Source organism: Kogia breviceps, chromosome 3 (assembly GCF_026419965.1).
Source record: "Kogia breviceps isolate mKogBre1 chromosome 3, mKogBre1 haplotype 1, whole genome shotgun sequence".
Lineage (NCBI taxonomy): Eukaryota > Metazoa > Chordata > Mammalia > Artiodactyla > Physeteridae > Kogia > Kogia breviceps.
The window spans coordinates 53,545,004-53,567,157 of record NC_081312.1 but is presented as its reverse complement, the minus strand read 5'-3'; the positions used below and the strand labels follow the sequence as shown (position 1 = coordinate 53,567,157).

Sequence of the window (22,154 nt, the reverse complement as noted above, 5' to 3'; positions counted from 1 at the left end):
ACTTTGATAAAGTAATAAATTACTAAAATGACATTACCTCAAAGAGACACATTTTGCTAAAGTATGTAAAATTCAAACAGATTAATTGAGAATTGATTATCCAGCTTCCTTTATTATACAAATCTATGTTGTTTGTCTTCAAGGAAAAAAAATACACACATATGATTTTATAGAAACGAATTACATTTTCTCCAGACAAATCACTTGAATTTGGATAGACAATTATTCAAACATATTACTTGATAGATGTTAATTAATAAAAGAAAAGGATATTTTCTCTTTATAAACCAACTTTTAGAACTAAAGAGAAAATCATGTGATTTTTGTGATGCTCATGTCAGAATTTTTGCATACTCATTCTAATTTTGGTCAAGATCTGCCTTTAACATTATGCTCAAGTGCAAAAATATATCCACAGACATGACTGTTCTTTTCTTACCTGAAATGAAGTAATTGGATATATATTAACATGTGCCTCATTCCATCGTTGTCCTTTATTCCCACTTGAAGACCACAGTGGATTCTCTATCGTTGTCTGCCCTTTCAAACGTAGATAAACATTTAAAACACCTAAAAATAACAATGAAATTTTATTTTGTATATTTGCTTTGGCTTCTTGTTTGTTTCTCCTTGACTGAACACTTGTAAATTATTAAAAATGAAATTTCACAGAACACTCCAGTGTCTCCTCTTCTCTTCCCCTCTCATTTCCAATCTTGTTCTTAGGACACTTGGCATATGTGGCAGGTCTCCAGAAATGATCACATCTTAATCCCTAGAACCTGTGAATGTTATCTTATATGGCAAAAGAGACTTAACAGATGTGATTAAATTAAGAATTTTGAGATGGGAAGATTATTCCAAATAACCTGAGTGGGTCCTAAATATTATCGCATATATCTTTCTTTCTAAGTGGAGGGAGAAGGAGATTTGATACAAGAGAGAAGGTCATGTGAACGACAGATAAGATGCAACACTGCTGGTTTTGAAAATGAAGTAAGGAACCACAAGCTGAATACAGTTAGTCTCTAGAAGCTAGAAAAGACAAGTAGACAGATTCTCCCCTAGAGCCTTCATAAGGGAGCAGCTCTGCTGACATCTTTTTGTTTTGTTTTTAATTAATTTTTAGTGGAGTATAGTTATAATGTTGTGTTAGTTTCTACTGTACAGCAAAATGAATCAGCTATACATATACATATATTCCCTTTGTTTTTGGATTTCCTTCCCATTTAGGTCACCACAGTACACTAACTAGAGTTCCCTGTGCTATACAGTATGTTCTCATTAGTTGTTTATTTTATACATAGTATCAATCGTGTATATATGTCAATGCCAATCTACCAATTCCTCCCACCCACCCCTATTTGCCCCTTGGTATCCATTCATCTGTTCTCTATCTCTGTTTTGCAAATAAGATCTATACCATATTTCTAGATTCCACATATATGAGTTAATATATATTTGTTTTTCTCTTTCTGACTTACTTCACTCTGTATGACACTCTCTAGGTCCATCCACGTCTCTACAAATGACACAATTTTGTTTCTTCTTATGGCTCAGTAATAGACCATTGTATATATGTACCACATCTTCATTATCCATTCCTCTGTTAAGCTTTATTTTTCTTTCTCAAGACTGCTTTGGCTATTTGGGGTCTTTTGTGTTTCCATACAAATTGTAAAATATTTTGTTCTAGTTCTGTGAATAATGCCACTGGTAATTTGATAGGGATTGCATTGAATCTATAGATTGCTTTGGGTAGTAGAGTCATTTTCACAATATTGATTCTTCCAATCCAAGAATATGGTATATTTCTCCATCTGTTTGTGTCGTCTTTGATTTCTTTCATCAGTATCTTATAGTTTTCTGTGTACAGGTCTTTTGCCTCCTCTAGGTAGGTTTATTCCTAGATATTTTATTCTTTTTGCTGCAATGGTAAATGGGACAGTTTCCTTAATTTCTCTTTCTGATCTTTCATTGTTAGTATAGGAATGAAAGATATTTTTGTGCATTAATTTCATATCCTGCAACCTTACCAAATTCACTGATTAGTTTTAGCAGTTTTCTGGTAGCATCTTTGGGATTCTCTATGTATAGTATCATGTCATCTGCAAACAGTGACAGTTTTACTTCTTCTTTTCCAATTTGGATTCCTTTTATTTCTTTTTCTTCTCGGATTGCCATGCCTAAGACTTCCAAAACTATATTGAATAACAGTGGCGAGAGGTGACACCCTTGTCTTCTTCCTGATCTTAGAGGAAATGTTTTCAGTTTTTCACCATTGAGAATGTTTGCTGTGCACTTGTCATAGACGGCTTTTTTACATTGAGGTAGGTTCCCTCTTTGCCCACTTTTTGGAGAGTTTTTATCATAAATGGATGCTGAAATTTGTCAAAAGCTCTTTCTGCATATATTGAGATGATCATATGGTTTTTATGCTTCAATTTGTTAATATGGCTTATCACATTGATTGATTTGCATATATTGAAGAATCCTTGCAACCCTGGGATAAATTCCACTTGATCATGGGGTATGATCCTGTAAATGTGTTGTTGGATCTGGTTTGATAGTGTTTTGTTGAGAATTTTTGTGTGTATGTTCATCAGTGATATTGGCCTGTAATTTTCTTTTTCTGTAATATCTTTGTCTGGTTTTGGCATCAGGGTGATGGTGGTCTTGTAGAACGAGTTTGTGAGTGTTCCTCCCTCTGTAATTTTTTGGAAGAGTTTGAGAAGGATAGGTGTCAGCTATTCTCTAAATGTTTGATAGAATTCACCTGTGAAGCCATCTGGTCCTGGACTTTTGTTTGCTGGAAGATTTTTAATCACAGTTTCAATTTCATTACTTGTGGCTGTTTTTTAAAAAAATTCTATTTCTTCCTGGTTCAGTCTTGGTAGTTTGTACTTTTCTAAGAATTTGTCCATTTCTTCCAGGTTGTCCATTTTATTGGCATATAATTGCTTGTAGCAGTCACTTATGATCCTTTGTATTTCTGTGGTGTCAGTTGTAACTTCTCCTTTTTCATTTCTAATTTTATTGATTTCAGTCCTCTCCCTTTTTTTCTTAATAAGTCTGGCTAAAGGTTTTTCCATTTTGTTTATCTGCTCAGAGAACCAGCTATTAGTTTTATTGATCTTTGCTATTGTTTTGTTTCTATTTCATTTATTTCTGCTCTGCTTTTTATGATTTCTTTCCTTCTACCAACTTTGTGTTTTGTTTGTTCTTCTTTCTCCAGTTGCATTAGGTGTAATGTTAGGTTGTTTGAGATTTTTCTTGTTTCTTGAGGTAGAATTTTATTGTTATAAACTTCCCTCTTAGAACTGCTTTTGCTGCATCCCATAGGTTTTGGGTCATCATGTTTTCATTGTCATTTGTTTCTAGGTATTTTTTGATTTCCTCTTTGATTTCACCAGTGATTTTTTGGTTATTTAGTTATGTACTGTTTAGCCTCCATGCATTTGTACTTTTTACAGTTTTTTTTTTCCTGTAATTGATTTCTAATCTCATAGCATTGTGGTCGGCAAGGATGCCTGATATGATTTGTTTTCTGAAATTAGCAAGGCTTGATTTGTGACCCAAAATGTGATCTATCCTGAAGAATGTTCTGTGAGCACTTGAGAAGAAAGTGTATTCTGCTGCTTTTGGGTAGAATGTCCTATACTATCAATCAAGTTTATTTAGTCTATTGTGTCATTTAAAGCTTGTGTTTCCTTATTTATTTTCTGTCTGGTTGATCTGTCCATTTGTGTAAGTGGTGTGTTAAAGTCCCATACTATTATTGTGTTACTGTCAATTTCCCCTTTTATGGCCGTTAGCATTTGCCTTAAGTATTGAGGTGTTCCTATGTTGGGTGCATAAGTATTTATAACTGTTATATCTTCTTCTTGGACTGATCCCTTGATCATTATGTAGTGTCCTTACTTGTCTCTTGTAATAGTCTTTATTTTAAAGTCTGTCTTATCTGATATGAGTATTGCTACTCTAGCTTTCTTTTGATTTCCATCTGCATGGAATATCATTGTCCACCCCTCACTTTCAACTGTATGTGTCTTTAGGTCTGAAATGGGTCTCTTGTAGACAGCATATATATGGGTCTTGTTTTTGTACCCATTCAGCCAGTCTGTGTCTTTTGGTTGGAGCATTTAATCCACTTACCTTTAAGGTAATTATAGATATGTATGTTTCTATTACCATTTTCTTAATTGTTTGGGGGTTCTTTTTGTAGGATTTTTCATTTTCTTGTGTTTCCTGCCTAGAGAAGTTCCTTTAGCATTTGTTGTAAAGCTGGTTTGGCGGTGCTGAATTCTCTTAACATTTGCTTGTCTGTAAAGGTTTTAATTTCTCTGTCAAATCTCAATGAGATCCTTGCTGGGTAGAGTAATCTTGGTTGTAGGTTTTTCCCTTTCATCACTTTAAATATGTCCTGCCATTCCCTCTGGCTTGTAAAGTTTCTGCTGAAAGATCAGTTGTTAACCTTCTGGGGATTCCCTTGTATCTTATTTGTTGCTTTTCACTTGCTTTTAATATTTTTTCTTCATATTTAATTTTTTAAAGTTTGATTAATATGTGTCTTGGTGTGTTTCTCCTTGGATTTTTCCTGTATGGGACTCTCTGCACTTCCTGGACTTGATTGACTATTTTCTTTCCAATGTTAGGGAAATTTTCAACTATAATCTCTTCAAATATTTCTCAGGCCCTTTCCCTTTCTCTTCTTCTTCTGGGATGCATATAATTTGAATGTTGGTGTGTTTAATGTTGTCCCAGAGGTCTCTGAGACTGTCCTCATTTCTTTTCATTCGTTATTCTTTATTCTGCTCCTTGGCAGTTATTTCCACCATTCTGTCTACCAGCTCACTTATCTGTTCTTCTGCCTCAGTTATTCTATTCCATCTAGTTTATTTTTCATTTCAGTTATTGTTGTTCATTACTGATTGTTTGTTCTTTAGTTCTTCTAGGTCCTTGTTAAACACTTCTTGTATCTTCTCGATCTGTGCCTCCATTCTATTTCCAAGATCTTGGATCATCTTTACTATCATTACTCTGAATTCTTTTTCAGGTAGATTGCCTATTTCCTCTTCATTTATTTGGTCTTGTGGGATTTTACCTCACTCCTTCATGTGCAACATATTTCTGTGTCATCTCATTTTGTCTAACCTACTGCACTTATGGTCTCCTTTTTGCAGGCTGCAGGGTCAAATTTCCTCTTGTTTCTGTCATCTGCCCCTTGGTGAGTGAGGTTGGTCCAGGGACTCATGTAGGTTTCCTGGTGGGAGGGACTGTGCTCTCGTGGGTGGAGCTGAGTCTTTCCCCTCTGAAGGGCAGGGATGCATCAGGTGGTATGTTTTGGGGTGTCTGTGAGCTTAGTAAGACTTTAGGCAGCCTGCTGATGATGAGTGGGTCTTTGTTCCTGTCTTGCTGGTTGTTTGGCATGAGGTGTCCAGCACTGGAGCCTGCAGGCAGTTGTGTGGGGTCAGGTCCTGGTGTTTATATGCATACCTCCAGGAGCACACACACTGATTAATATTCCCTGGAACCAGGAAGTCTCTGGAGGTCCAGCATCTTCAAGTCAGTGCTCCCACTCCGGAGGCCTAGGCCTGACTTCTGGCCAGAGAAACAAGAGCCTTCAAGCTGCACAGTGCGGCCAGAGAAAAAAAGGAAGAAAACCCAAACTAAAACCAAACAAACAGACAAACAAAGCCCAAGACAAATACCAGAAACAACAGCAAACAAACAGCAGCAACACACACACAGAAAAAAGAAAAAAAGAAAAATTAAAAAAAAAATTCAAGACAACAAACAAAAGAATTCAAAAATGAGAACAGTCAATAATGACTAGACTAACAAAAGAAAATATGAAAAATAAAACAAAAACAGAAAGCAAACAAAAAATTGAAGAAAAATATATGCATAAAAACAATTTTTAAAAAAATACAGAAAAAAACAAAGAACAAGAACAAGAGAAAACCCATGAAACAATCAAAAGGTAAAATAAAAATAGAAAAATAAAAAGATATATATTAAAAAATAAAAATAAATAAAAGTAAAAAATTTAAATAAAAAATAATAAAAACAACACCAAGAACCGAACAAAATGAAACAAACACAAAAAGAATAATAGTAATAAGAATATTTTCCTGGGGCCTCCTCTGTCAGTGTTCTTGCTCCCACAGTGAGCCAGAGCCAATCTCCACCTCCCCAGGAGGCCTTCTAATACCTCTAGGTAGGTCTGTGGACCAGCTGTGGGCACTGTGGTGCCAGCTCAGACTCTGACCTGGCCTGACTCCCATGTGTACTTGCCCCCAAAGTCCACTGCTGCGAAGGCTAGACTGGTTTCAATTGTGGGAACACTCGTTGTCTATTCAGGTATTCCACAGATGCAGGATTTACCAAGCCGATCTTGGGGATTTAATGTGAGGCTTGTGCAGCTGCACAGAAAAATCTCCATTCCTCCTCCTTAGCTGCACCACCCCTAGGACTCACCTTTGGTTTTGACACTTCTGCATGTGTGCCACCCTCAGGCATCTGTTCCTTGCCCAGGCGAGAGGGAGTGAAAGCAGCAGCTGCTTGGGGCACACTCACTCACTCCAGCTGGGGAGGCATATGGCGGCCACAATTGGGGTGTATGCTAGTTGCCAGTCACGGTGGGGTCTGGCAGGCAGTTGCAACAGACTATGGCATGCTTGCTCTGGTGGGAGTCCCTCCCAGTGCCCATGGAGGCGGGAGCTGGCAGGTGGGAGTGCCTGTCCCCCGCCCCCCTAGTGCCTCTCAATGATGGTGCCTTGTTTTCCAGGCAGATCACGCTTACTCTAGGGGCATTCCCAGCCATGCATCCCCTCACTCCCAACCCCTCTGCTCTATCCATGCAGCCAACAGCCCTCCTCTCCCCAGATCTGTCCTCCCAACTCCATACTTTAGCACTCAGCCACAGCCAGTATCAGTTGACTGTTGACCCAGGCAAGGGCACCCAGGGCTGATTCCCAAGGAGGCTTTGGGATGGGCAGCACTCAGGCCCTGAGCTCCCTGCAGTCGGCCATGTCAGACTCAGAGAAGAGCTTCGACTTCCTGCCTGCTAACATCTTGATTTTAGCCCCATTATACTCATTTTGAAGTTCTGTCCTCTAGAAATTTAAGATAATAAATGTGGTTGTTTTTAGCCACAAAGTGTGTGGTAATTTTTGTTAGGGTGGAAACAGAAAACTAATATAGCATGCAATCATTTACTGACTGTCTTGCTCAAAGCTCGACTCGAATTGTTTTATCATCAGTTAGCATCTCGTTTTCAGTCTACTTTTCATCCAAATCTCATTTTTTTCTACAATAATTATTTGAAGATAAAATGAATAGCTTTGTCTCATGATTTGATATATCTCAACAGTTTCATGTCCTGCACATAGTGCTAATAGTAAAGATGATAATAATAATACAATATGTTGAACACTTACTCCAGATAAATGAATCCTCTCAACAATCTTTTGAAGTATTTAATATTATTATATCCATGTTATAGACAAGAAAACTTAGAGTGATTCAGTAATTTGCCTTATGCCATACAGTTAGAAAATAGCGGAGGCAGAATTTGAACCCAGTGAGTTTTAAAATCTTGTATCTTAATGCTAGGCAATCATTATTTAAATAAATATGTTTTAAAAAGTCAAATTTATTGAGGTATAATTTACATGCAATAAAATTCTCTCATTTTAAATGTACAAGTCAATAACATTTGATCAATATATATTATAGTGTAAGCATGAACACAGTCAAGATATAGATCATTTTCATCTCACCAGAAAGCTCCCTCACTTTGCTTTGTAGTTAATGTTCACAACCCCTGTTCCTATGCCAGACAATTACTGATCTGACTTCCTTCATTGACTGATGATTATTGCCTTTTCAAGAATATCATATTAATGCAATTATGCAGTAAGTACTTTTTTGTGTGTCTGGCTATTCAGCATCTTTTCTGTTTTTTTTATATATATATATATATATATATATATATATATATATATATATATATAACTTTAAAGTCTTTATCTGCTAAATTCAATGTTTAACTTTCTTTGGTTTAGTTTCTATGGACTAATTTTTACTTTTCATTGATTACATATCACATTTCCTATTTCTCTCTCCACTAGTGATTTTTATTGAATAATGGGCATTGGAGGTATTATATGATAGAGACTTTAGATTTGTAATCTTTCTCAGAAAGCAGCTTTGTTTTAACAGACTATTCAGTTACTGACTGATTATATTGAATTTGTATAGGCTTAGTTTTACACTAACAGTGCAGATCTGCGAAAAACCCAAATTGTTGCCCTAGACTCTGACTTTGTGGGAACTAACCTCCAAATCTGTCTTTACTGCTACCTTTGTTGCAGCTTAGATTTAGGCTCTTTAAGGAAAGGTCTAGAGAAGATATTTCTTCAGGGCATAATTCTAACTACTAAGGAAGAGCCTGCCTGGTTTTCTTTGTGTTGCCAGGAGCTTTTATGAGCTCTCTTCACTCTAAAATGGTTTAAACTTTAATATTTCCCACTGTTCTTCTCCCAGGATTCCTTGACTTCCCCATTTGTGTTCTGTTGTCAACTCCATAAAAACTGCTATACTGCCCTAATGTAAGCCTTGGGGTTTTCTAGTCTTGCACAAGTACAGCCTCGCCTTCAGGCAAAGACTCATGGAAAACCCTCTACAGTCTTTTAAAGTCAACCCTGAATGCATCCCTTCTTTCTGTTACCCTGACTGCAGATTCTGTTTCACCTGCCCAGTACTCTGATCTCTGCCTCCTGAACTCAGTGGGACCTCCACATTCCACTTGAATTTCAGGGCTTTGTGCCATTGTCAGGAGATTGTCCTCAGTCAGAGAATTGGACTCCTATGGAGATCACCTTATTAGGTTCTCTTTTTCTCATACTTTCATAGATTTCAGTCTTGCCCTGCCTCTTTTCTATTTTCTGAAAACAGTTACCTAATATAAAAGATATTTTAATAGTTGTTTATGGCAGCAGGACTTCTCTGGAACCAGTTACTATTGCATGGCTTCAAGATACCCTCAGTTTGGTAACTTTTACAGATAATCATGTTAATGGTTAAGATACACATACATATGTATCAGATATCTTGCATATTTTATGTTTTTTTATGTGAATATTGCACATAAATACTGAAAAGCAGAAAAGACAATATCAAAATAATCATTAAATTGATAAATCAGAGGTAGCCTCCTTAGTATTTTGCTGTATGTTGCTTCAGTTTTTTTTTAATGTATATCTACATATGTACAATTGTATGGTGTAAAGTAGTTTACCCTTCAGCTTTTTAGAGCAATTTTGTCTAATTCTTTATACATAAGGCCATGTGTATTCATATTATACACAAATGTATAAATATGAATACCCAATTTTTAAACAACAAAAAAATCTGCATTCTTCACATGATAGCTGTCACTTTCTAGCTGGATGACCTTGTCTTGATCTCTTAATCTCTCTGCCTCAATTTCCTCATCAGGTAAGTGATGATGATAACAGTAACTAGCATAAGTTTTTTTTGGAAAATTAAAATGAGTTAAAGTATTTAAACCGTAAATTATGTCTCAAACATTATCTTCACTATATTTTATTATCTATCAAGATATTCAAATAATATTTCTCTATTTCTCTCTCAGTGCAATAGATTACATTAGTACATTTCATGATGTTGAACTATGACTATACTACAGGAATAATTTTACTTGGTATAGGACTACTATTTTCTTATTATGGTTGATTCAATTGGCTAGTCTTATATTTAGAAATCATGCATATATATTGTATTTAGAAATAATGCATGTATATATAACTTTATCCAGCTTTCTTGTTTTATCTTTCCACTTTGCAAGATCACTTTTTGCTTCAGAATCTATTATCATCTATCTTTTTTCCCCTTCAGTGTAAGAAATAAAATCAGTACCTCCTTGGTACTCATTTATTTTCCATAGTGTAGATTCTGTTCTTCTGTTTCTAATGTCATCTTTATCCAGCTGTATTATTTATGATGTTACATTCTTCTATGATCTCATCAAGCTCCCCTTTATTTTAGTCTTTTATCCAGTTCCTTCTTTTCTTGGTCCACCGTTGTAACTTTCTTATGTTTTTTTGTTTCATAAAGTTCATATTCCAATTTTATTGAAAATATAAAGCATATACTGTACAAATTTGCATTCCCCTGAACTGTCAGTAATTCTTCTTCAACAATATGTGCTTCTTTTACTGTGTGCATGTTAGCCTCTTTTTATACTGTGGTATCTTTATTCGAGCCTGATTTTCTCTCTCTCTTTTTTATTTTCTTCCTCTTTATTCATCTTAAATAGTACTTAGTAATCTTTTTTTAAAAAAATTATTTATTTTGGCCTGCGTTGGGTCTTGATTGCTGTGCATGGGCTTTCTCTAGTTGCAGCGAGTGGGGGCTACTCTTCATTTTGGTGCATGGGCTTCTCACTGTGGTGGCTTCTCTTGTTGCGGAGCATAGGCTCTAGGCGCTCGGGCTTCCGTAGATGTGGCACGTGGGCTCAGTAGTTGTGGCTCGCAGGCTCTAGAGCGCAGGCTCAGTAGTTGTGGTGCATGGGCTTAGTTGCTCCGTGGCATGTGGGATCTTCCCGGACCAGGGCTCGAACCTGTGTCCTCTGCATTGGGAGGTGGATTCTTAACCACTGCACCACCAGGGAAGCCCAGTACTTAGTAATCTTGTGGCATTTCCCCCAAAACTACTAATGGGGCTTCTTTTATATGCACAGGATGGGTGAGGATTTTGTTAGCTCCTCCTCTAAGATCTAAAGCTGGAGGCCAGGTGAATGTGAGGTTTCACTACTAGATAAAGATATAACAATCTGAGAATAGTGGAAAAGCATTTGTACCTTGAGCCTTTTAAGAGTTGAACTTTTTGGGGTTTTCCCTCTGTGCTCAGTGAGCCATTGTGGCAGGGAGTAGCTTTCTGAATCCATCTTTCTATTTTCTATTTTGGACACTCAATGGGGCTCAGTTTTTCTTGCTTGCTGGTGTTGGTCTCTTGTACTTCAGAAAGGCAATTTTGTGCCAGAAGGAAAAATCACCACAGCACATATTTCTGTGTGATGTCATTGCATTATATTTAAAAACATTAATCCACAATAGGGAGGGGTCCCAAGGAAATCAAGCCCAAATAAAAATAAATTGCATTAAACATTAAATAAAGTGATAATACTTCTTTGAACCTGTTGTCATTGGATGAACAAAGCATTATGTAGCATATACCTTTCAGAAATTCTTTGAAGAAATAGCCTGTGTGGGAATTAAATAGGAAAGGACTGCTTGCCTATTTCATGGCCTACCTCTACTATAGCCTCTAGCTGTATCAGCGGTAACTGATTGAGTTGAGCTGTAATAATGTCTACTGATTTCTATTTAAACTGTATTGCTTTTTCAGAAAGGAAAGTATCAGTTATCTTTTTATTTTTATTTTATTTTATTTTTTATATTTCTTAAATGTATCACCTTAGCTTCTTAACCTAGTAGAAGTCCTTCAATAGCCTGCATGTAAAAAAATGAAGCCTGCTCCCTCTAAGCTACTAATGCATTTCAAGTTGTTCCACACATTGAAAAATTATCAATGGATACTTCAGTAAATGTGAGGTGCTAATGTAAATAGATGGCAGTGAATGAATTACCATTTTATATGGAAGTCTTATTTCTCTTGGGTAGCATGGCCTGTTATTTTGATTAAAGTGACAGGAATCAATTCTGTCATCAAATCAATACATGGAAATTTCTTTTAAATGTTAATAAAATGATTATATACTTTTTAGACTTATTCATTTTAATTAGGCTAACAAAGCAGTGTTTACTATATGTCTTTCAGAATTTACTTAAAGTAATAAATACGTACTTTTGAAATAAAACATATTAATATTTATGACTTACCATTACTGTATCAATAATGATAGATTATTATATCTATATTGAATATATTTTATCTCAGAGAATATGCTTTGCTGTGATGTTTACTTTTTCTTAAATAACATTTTCTTTTTACATATATAATATAATTTCAAACTTGAATTATTACTATTTATATTTATTGAATGTGTACTATGTGAAAAATATTTTTCTTAGGTCTAAAGAGGCCAGGTCTAAATTATCCCAGATTTTGAATTAGTTTTTGAATAGATTATATAGCTAGATTTTACTTAAAAAGGCAAGTGTTACTTGTTTTATAACAAAAAGACACTAGAAATATAACTGAAATAAGTTCTTTCAAATATATTATAATTTAAATGTCTTATTCTTATGTACATAATATTAATTATATTCCATTTTCCAAATCAATGAATACAAATTATTGATTCATGGATCTATTTTAGAGCTGATGACAAAAATGCTATTAACAGATAAATGATTTTGGAACATTTTTTTATAGCATGTTTACAGCTTTTAAGTTATAAAAGAGAATTCAGTACCAAAACTTACTTAAACTTAGGTCCAGGTCGTCTTGGTCAACAAAATTAGAACTTGCAAAACAGAATAAAGCTATTCAAGAGAAGTTAGATTCAGCAAAGCTGATTCAGCCCATTATTACAGTATTACAGTAAGAAAATTCCAAAGTGAATATGATGGATTGTGTTAATACCCTTTAAAAGTAACTTTAAATCCTCAGAGGCAGTGAGTTTATGCTTTGGTAAGCACCGGATATCAATAGGTATGAATTTAATCATCCCCAAGGATTTTCAAATGTTATGTAGTGCCATGACACAAGTGTGAAGTTGGTAAGCAAAACTTAACTATCTTTTTCTTCTGGGTTTCCTAATTCTTATCTTTTGGTCACCAGTCTTTAAGAGTTAGGTGCCAGAGTTAGAGATAACTTTGTTCATCTCATGCTTAGGGATTACAGTCAGAAAGGCTAAATGAACTAAATGCTGTATTATCTCATAAGCAGTGACCTAAGTTTTGGGGTTATTCATGGCATTATTCAATAACACAATTCTTATTTTAATATTATTTCATATAAATTGCAGTATAAAATATAATTTGCTTAAATATTATTTATAATTACTGTTACCAAGTTCTCTTCTTTCATTAAGTCCTTAGCATAAACTTACTTTTAATTATTTTACTATAAATATGTGTTTTATATGTTTTAGATAAATAATTTAAATATATGTCCTAAAATGTGCATACTTTTTTTTTAATAGATACTTGAAATTACCAAGTTCATATAATCTGTAATTTGCTTTACTCCAAAGCCTGGGGAATCACTTGACTATAAATCACATTTTTATTCTAATCATTAATACAGACTCATTAATTTGAGTTTCAAGATGAGCCAAAATTACCTAGCTCCAGGGAAGAGCTATGTCTATTTTTTATTTATTTATTTATTTATTGCGTTACGCAGGCCTCTCACCGCTGCGGCCTCTCCCACTGCGGAGCACAGGCTCCAGACGCGCAGGCTCAGCGGCCATGGCTCACGGGCCCAGCCGCTCCGCGGCCTGTGGGATCTTCCCGGACCGGGGCACGAACCCGTGACCCCTGCATCGGCAGGCGGATTCTCAACCACTGCGCCACCAGGGAAGCCCCAAGCTATGTCTATTGATAGGTAATTGGTAACATCATTTGTATTATACACACAGACAAAATGGGAAATTATAAAATCATTATTTCTGCTTGAATAGAAACAGCTGCAGCATTCATTGTTATTATTTTTAAAAATATATAATTGCAATGATATCTTAAATAAAAAGTGTCAGTTCACTTTCTCCAGTCATTACCATGCCTTCTTGTATCCAGTTGAATCTCTACATTAGTGTCCAATAAATTTACTAAAACATAGCTTTCATCAGGCTTTCTATTTCTCTGATATATGCAGAGACCGTATATAGATCTTGTCATTATTTGGTTCTAAAGCGGAGCAGGACCCTGTGGGGCCCTCCCAGGTACAAATCCTTTCCAAGCCCTCCATTTCTTGCTTATAGAAACAAGGCTTCAGTTTCCTAGACCTTTCAGGACTACCAAAGGGAAAATTCAAACAGTTGCTAACCAGAAAAGTGAAGGAATGCAGAAACAAAGGAGGAACAGTCAAGAAACAATAGTGCAATGGTGGGGCAGGGTCCTGGTTCATCCTGAATAAGTACACATAACAACATCTTCAAATTCTTCTGCACGAACTAAGGCCCCCACCTAGGTGGAGGATGGTAACATATGGCTGAGCACAAGATTCCTGGAGCACTGCCCTGCTACCTCAGCATCAACCAATCAGAAGAAAGTCTCATACCCTGCATCCCTCACCCCAAATTTTGCTTTTAAAAACGCTTCCCCAAAAACCATCAGGGAATTTGGGCTTTGTAGCTTGACCTGTATTTTCTCTTTGCGTGGCTTTTGCAATAAACCTTTCCCTGATACAAACTCTGATACTTGGGTTTGTTTGGCCTCACTGTGTATAGGGCACACTAACTTGCATTCAGCAACACTTCCCTCTTTTAGAGGATGGTTTACGTTCTTTTCTTCCTTAGAAACTTTATTTTAACTCTGCTGTTCTAGGGGTTCTCTCCTTGTTCACCCATGGCATGGGCCTGTCATGCATTTTTGGTGTATATTACTTTTTGGCTTTTATTCAGTAATTTATCACCCTAAATAAATGATAAACTATTTGATGGATAAGAACCTTTTATCCTAATTCTCTTTTATCCTTTATAGTTCCCTAAACACCACTAGGCACATAGCATGTGCAATTCATCCTATTGAACAGAAATGAGTGAATCTAAGACCTAAGGGTAAAAGTACTCATCATTATAAACCTACACTTCCAATGAAGTTAGTTTAAAAAGGTTGGTACACTGGATGAGAAACAAAAGCATTTAACTTATTTGCTTACCATTAATTTGCTTGATGAAATAATGCTGTTTATTAATTACACTGAAAATGAGATATATATTTGAAACACAAGACTTTCTCAGTCACATTATTAATTTTGTTTAAACATCCTAGCTTCTACTATATATTGTCTGAGGCAATGTAGGGGATCAGAATTTGCCACCCTAAAATATGTCTCTTGGCATATTAATTGTTTTAAGCTTGTTATTTTCTGAGAAACAGCAGAAGTGGGAAAGACTCTGAAAACCAAGTAGGAGTTGCCCCTTTGTAAGAAACATGTACATTTATAAGGGAAATCTCCATTTGTAAGTGTGTCTCCCTCTTATACCTGGACACATGTATACATGAGGACAACAAGGTCTCTCGAAACTCTTATCAATAGAGAAGGCAATGACTTAAATCTGCATCACAATCACCCGGTTACTGTGCTTTTCCTGGTAACCTCCCATAGCTGACTCTCCCCACCCACAACATCCTCTTTTATCTTTAGCTGAGGAGGGTATTCAAGGTGAGGACTTTGGCCATTTTGATGAATTACTCAGTTTTTCTGGGTCTCTCCCATGTATACACGTTACTAAACTTTGTTTGCTTTTCTCCTGTTAATTTATCTCATGTCAATTTAATTCTTAGATCAGCCAGAACCCAGAAAAGTAGAGGAAAACTTCTTCCTCCTCAATAGGACCATCATCAATGAATAATTAAATAGGAGGAAAATAAATTTAGGGATAGTTGGTGGTTCATAACCAGAGACTTAAAAGGTAAATGTACTACATATTCCATAAGGTCTTATTAGAGAGTCTGTGACAAGGATCTGTAATAATATCTGATTATATGTGGTAATAAATCATGGTTAAAGTCTATCTACCACCTCCTTTAAAAATACATCTTAATTTAACAAAGCAGTTTACTGAATGAATGTCTTCTTTCTATCACATTGTTTTCACACTGATGACATTGGTATTATCAGTATTAACTACAAACAAGACTTCACTGAAAGCATTATATAATTCTTAACAGAAAGAGTGGCTTAATATCAGTTATTAACAAACAGTCCACTGTTGGTAGCTATTCTCTAACATTTAAATGTAGAATACTAAATAACATTATCTATTCTCTCAGCCACCAGGGAATTGTCATTTTCAAGGACCTTAATTCTGAGAAATTATCAAGATATAAGTATCTCAAGATTACATATTTATTTTGCTGAGATTCTTCTACAGTCAATGTAATTAAGACTCTATAATGGCACCTTAATATTTTTTTTCAGGCTCAAATCGACTCTCACGCAGTATTTAACGTCAAGGGGAAAAAATATGTGAGCAGATTTTCTGTTTTACAAATATATCTGAGATATAAGCAAAAACGTTGATTAAAAAAATACTAATCAGAAGAAATATGATCTTTGGCTAAAATAAGAATAAAAATCAGACTCCTAAAATCATGGAAAAGATTGTCACCTTTGCTTTCTCTACACCTGGTATAAAAACATTTAAGTCCCCTTTTAAAAATCTTTGAATGTCAGCACTGAGAAAGCTTTAATCCAGTTCTTGCTAAAGGATAACCTGAGATATCTTATTAAGAGAAACTTAATTGAGGTTAATTTCAGATTCATTAAATTTTATTTCTACATTTTGTTAGATCATCATAAGGTAATATATCTGGATCATAATATTTCAGCTGAAAACCCAAATTTTATTGTTTAATGTATTATGGCCTTTTCGTATATACAATTTTTATTTGTACATGTTTTACGTTTTTTCTAAAAATACTACACGGAGATATTGCTAAGAGTATAGCAATATCTATATAGTATAGCAATATCTATATTGCTTATAGAGTACTGAGTACTTTTATAAAATACTAAGTACTTTCATAAAGATAAATTTCCCTTTAATTAATTAAGAAATATGTGACACTTTTGTTTTCCTCTACACTTTAGCTGACAGATAAATTCAAATTCAAATTAAGTCAGTGATTAACTTCTATTTTTTTTCCAACCTATCCTATAAGGTCTTGGTGAAACTACCTTCTGGTTTCAATCTAAACTCATACTTTCATTTCCCTCATGTTGTCATTCTTCTAGCACACTCAGAAGCTAAAGTATCTATTTTTGGATGGTTTTTAAAAAATCTATTGCGCATTTGTTTTTTCCAGAGGATGAAATATAAATAAATCATGCTATTGCTCTCAAGGAGCTTACAGTCTAACAGGGGTCAGGGTGACAAACATTATGACAAAGATGGGCACCAGGTGTTAGCAGAACAGAAGGAGCAGAGAGGATGGGGAGGAATTTTAGCAGAATGTCTTTGAGTTGGATTTTGAAGGAAGAATATGAGTAACCTAGATGATTAAAGGGGAGAAAAAGTACTACTTCTACCATATGTTTTAAAAAATATTCATTTACTTAATAAATATTTGTGGATGGTCAAATAAACATTTACATTTGCAGGGTACCATGTGATGAGAAGAATCATTGTTTCAACTCTTCCAAACCATACACTTCAAGCAGGACAAAAAACAGAGTTTGTAAAGAAGCCCCAGATACAACACAGATTGATTTGGAGAACTTCAGGTATAACTGGAATAAACCACGGAGCTGCCTCAAGGAGATGCCAGAAAAGCATGTATCCTTGAGGCCCCTACATTACTAGTTTTAGAGAATAATTTTTATCCCCAGAAACTAGGGGCCAAAGAGACAGCAAGGAAGGCAGTTAGCAGACTAATTCAGTACAATACACAAGAAGGGATGGAGAGTCGAACTGAGCATTATATCCTAAAATACATTTCAAAATGCTGAGGATTGATGTCCTGATCTCCAACCTCTCCAACTCTCTCTATATCCTTATCAGTATCGATTTCCTTTTACCACTTTCCTAAAATGTTTTACTCTTTGAAAATGAAACTTTGCATTTATTTTAAAGAGAAAATAGAAACTGTTAGGAAGACAAATTTCACATCTGTTTGCTGTTCTTGCATCTAAGAATGAATCAGAAGCCACATTCTTAATTGTTTTCATCCCATCTCAGTATTAGTATCCTCTTCAAGGCTAATCCTCCACCAGACCTCTAAATTCTCATGTCTTCAAGAAACTTGCTTCCCTCTGATTTGTGTATCTCTAAACTTACCCTTTCTTTTAACTCTTTTTTCTTTTATTTAAGTCCTTCTACAATCCCGTCTCTCTACTTTAACACTTCTTCCTCACCCTCAAGATTCATGAGAATAGATGTCATTAATGAACTCCTTTTCCTTGCTTCCCATTTGTTCCACAGTGCAATTAGCTTTCTAGAGGCACAACTGTATTTGAACCATTGTTATCAAGTTCAATGAATGTATTCATAAGTGTCTTTTGTATTTTTATATTTAATTTCCTGGTATGTTATGATGCTTTTATTTCACATTCTCATTTCTAGAAATAAATGAAGTACATATTTTACTGATTTTTAATAAGCTCTTATCATATCCAGTGACCTCATATGAGGTTCAATTTCTTTGTAAGAAAATTAATTTAGCAGATTAATCAATCAAAATGCCTACTAGTGGTCATAGGATTGCTGAAATAGTCTTATATTATTGTCAATAGCCAGATCATGTACATTGTATTATATCATATACATATAAATCAACAGTTAAAGGGTGACACATTAGAGCTCTCATTTATTTTTTCTTAAATCAATTTTGATGAAAACTTAACAAGAAATTGTACCACTGTGGCAGATAACCTCTAAGATGCTACCCAATGATTTCAACCTCCTAGGATTAACACTCTCTGTTATTTCCTCCTCCTGAATGTGAGTTGGAATGATCAGTCAGTTATAATACATAGAATAAGTTATGGGATATCACTCCAGTGATCAAGTTATTAAAAAGTCTTGGGCATGTATTTGCTCTCTCTTCATAGATCGCTTGCTCTGGAGGAGGCCTGCTGCCATGAGACAGTCCTATAGAGACATCACATGGCAAAAAACTGAGAAAAGCCTCTGGCCAACAGCCAGCAAGAAATCGATATCCTTAGTCCAACACCTGTGAGGGAGTGAGACCTGCCAAAAACCTAGTGAGTGGGCTTAGAAGGGTATTATCCCCAAATGAGGTCTTCAAATTAGATAGCAGTCCTACCTGACAGCTTATCTGCAACCTTATGAGAGACCTAGAGCTACAGACACTCAGATAAGCCATACCCATACTCCTGACACACAGAAAATATGAGATCATAAGTGATTTTATTTTAAAGTACAAAATGTGGGAGAAATTTATCATGCAGCAATAGATAAGTAATATAACATATCTGACTTTATTTCAAAGAGGAACCTCTTTTCTAAATAATGAATAACTGATCACCCTTTTTTGTATTATTAAAAAAATTGTGACTCTTCTCAGTGATATATTGTCCATTAGTCCCAGTTAAAAGAGCAATGACTATTTATGGTTGATCAAGAAGTAATAACTGCAAGTAGGCTATTAGAAATCCAGGACAAATCATTTTTCAATCTGGATTTCCAAAAGAAGGAATAAAACTAAGACTGTAATTTGTAAAAACCAGTGACTATAAATGCACCCCAGTTTCACAGATGAATGAGTGTCTTAGAATAATATTTGCAAAGAGGAAGGGTTTTAGATACAGGCAGCATCTCTCTAACGAGGTAGTTCACCTAGCCATCACTGATTAGTCATGTCTGGAACAGATATTTTTGCCTAGATTTTAGTAAGCAGCATGATTGTGTCCTGCTGAGAGGGGACCCAAGTGACAGACCTAATACCTGCAACCTTCAACCATCTGAGGAAGCAGAGAAATGGCACAGGTATCAAAGTGGTAAATGTTTGAGAACATGGAAGAAATGGAGAACTCTCTTCTCTTTGAAATAAGCAGAACAAAACTAGCAGAACAAGCAGGCATTCACTGACAATAAAGAGCATAAGAATAACAACTGTAAGTTAAAAGTATATTGAAATTATCTTGGGATTCAGCATAAATATGCAGAAAGTTGGAGAGGGAGCTCTAAGGTAGCCAGCCTCAAAAATAAGGTAAATACATAGTTTACTCATTAAAGTAATTCAATATATTGATCTTGGAATTATTTATTTAAAAACCATTTAAAATATGCCTGTTCCAAGGTAAATTGGGAGGAAAAAAAGTCCATAAAATATATTCGAAATAGAGAGTAAGTAAAATCATACCTCATCAACTAAAGGGAAGAATTAGAGTTGAGCTAATTCTCTTTGTAATCTCACAATAAGTAAAATGGTTTGGCAATTGTGTGGAGATTTATTTCCCTCATAGTTTAGGCCGTAGTGAACCCATGACTATTCTCATAGCTTTCGAATTGCTTTTCCAGTCTATATCCTGTTTCTCAATAATTTTACCCACACTTATAAGATTTATTTTTCCAAATCATAGATTTCACTATGCTTGTTGTCTGCACAAAATCCATAATAACTCTGCCCTGACTACTAGTTAAGCTTTCACAACATTGCAAAGATCTCCCTGCAGCATGGCGAAGGAGGCAAACTATGTGTCCAGCTTCCCAGGTTAGTATTTTGGCTTTACTACTTATCAGTTATGATATGATGGGCATGGTAATTAAAATTCTCTATATTTTAGTTTCTTTATCTATAAAAAATGGGATAACAATTTTAATGAGTGCAAATGTTTATTGTGAACATTAAGAGAAATAACCCATCACGTGTTAGGAATAGTGTCCTAGTCCATTATGAGTACTTCATAAATATTAGCTATTACTTTATTATTGCTAATATTGCTGCTCTTTGAAATTCAAAGTAACCTAAGATTATGAGTGTCTACCATCTGATAGAAGATTTTATATATGTTATCTCATTTAACTTGAACTACAAATTCTGAAATAGGAATTATTATTCCTATTTTACAGATGAGGAGACCAAGATCTAGACATTTTAAGTGACTTCTGTAAATTCTTACAGTGACTGACTGCTACAACCGAATTCCCACCCAGGTTTCTTAACTTCATGTTGAGGGCATTTTTTACTGCATAAGAGTTTTCCTTTCTGGGCTTGTCACCTACTGCTCCACTGTGAAGAATACTGGGTAATAATGTTGGCTATGAATTTGAACACCAGCATAACCAGTTACTTGTAATTCATACAAACTCACTGAGGTTCAGTTTTCTCGACTGTGAAAGATGGATAATGATGCTCATTTTAATAAATTTATTAAAAGGATTACTTCACTTAAATAAGTATAGTAGCTGGTATATATCCTGTGCACAATTTTGTTACTTTATATGAAAATATTTACATTTTTATTTTGTTAAATTTATCTTAAGACAATATCCTCACATCTTGCATTTTACTTCCTCATTACCAGTGCTTTAATCTTCCCTATGCTTATCTCTGTCTATTGAAAATGTACACTTCTTACACAGAGAAACATTTCCCTTTGTCCCAAAGCATTGCCTTATACTCCAAATAGACAGAGATCCACAATCCCTTGCCGACCTCTGTGGAACTAGATATGGTTCACCATTCAGAATTTTGTCTTACTTTAGAAAGTTAAAAGAGTGTATGTCTTGTATATTATGTGACATCCCCAGGAAAGAACTGAAACAGAATCCCATAATTAAACATAGTATATTTTTGCTGTAAATAGTACATATGCTCACACTCATTTGGATAAATAAAGACTATACATATGTTCATATCAGTTCAGGCCAGATATTCCAACACATGTAGATCAGGTTAGCATGTGTTGGCAGATAATTACGTTTAATGCAATTTTGTGTTCAGTTGTTTTGATTTTAGAATTGCACATAAAGAATTGTAGATCGGAATGAATTCCTTCCACCGCCCGCCCTTACCAGGTTTGTTAGGTTCGTTCTCGAGGTTATGTGGTATTCTGTCTAGCATGATTGCGTATTTACTCATCTTAGCCTTTGTTATTCTTAAGGTCTCTAAGGGCAGGAAGTATGTCTTCATATTTGTATGTTTTTCAGGATGAAGGATGTTTTAAAATCCTATTAGGTGTGTTAGGCATACTTTATAAACAAGAAACTATCACCAATATTCCAAATGTGTAGATAGTGCTAAAAGCACTTGTCTTCCAAGTATGGAAATGCTTCTTTTCACGGTCATTAATATACACTGAGTCATTATTCAAGCAAATTTCTTTGGAAAGAAACAGAGTAAATTATACTGGTATTAATTCCCAAGAAGATCTCATAAAGAACTTAACCTATTGATGGTCTGCCTGAATTAGGATTCTAGAGGAGGTAGGTAATGTACCCAAATTTCAAATTTTAATATAAATTT

General features: G+C 35.1%; 1 protein-coding gene across 7 annotated transcripts in view; it reads right to left on the bottom strand.

The window, feature by feature from the left end:
- MDGA2 (MAM domain containing glycosylphosphatidylinositol anchor 2) overlaps positions 1-22,154 on the bottom strand; it is an 819,485-nt gene that overhangs the window by 14,714 nt on the left and 782,617 nt on the right. For all 7 annotated transcript variants that reach the window (XM_059056743.2, XM_067028497.1, XM_067028498.1 and 4 more), the window contains one exon: positions 440-570. In XM_059056743.2, the coding sequence (XP_058912726.1) occupies positions 440-570 (131 nt within the window). The remainder of the gene's footprint in view (positions 1-439; positions 571-22,154) is intronic.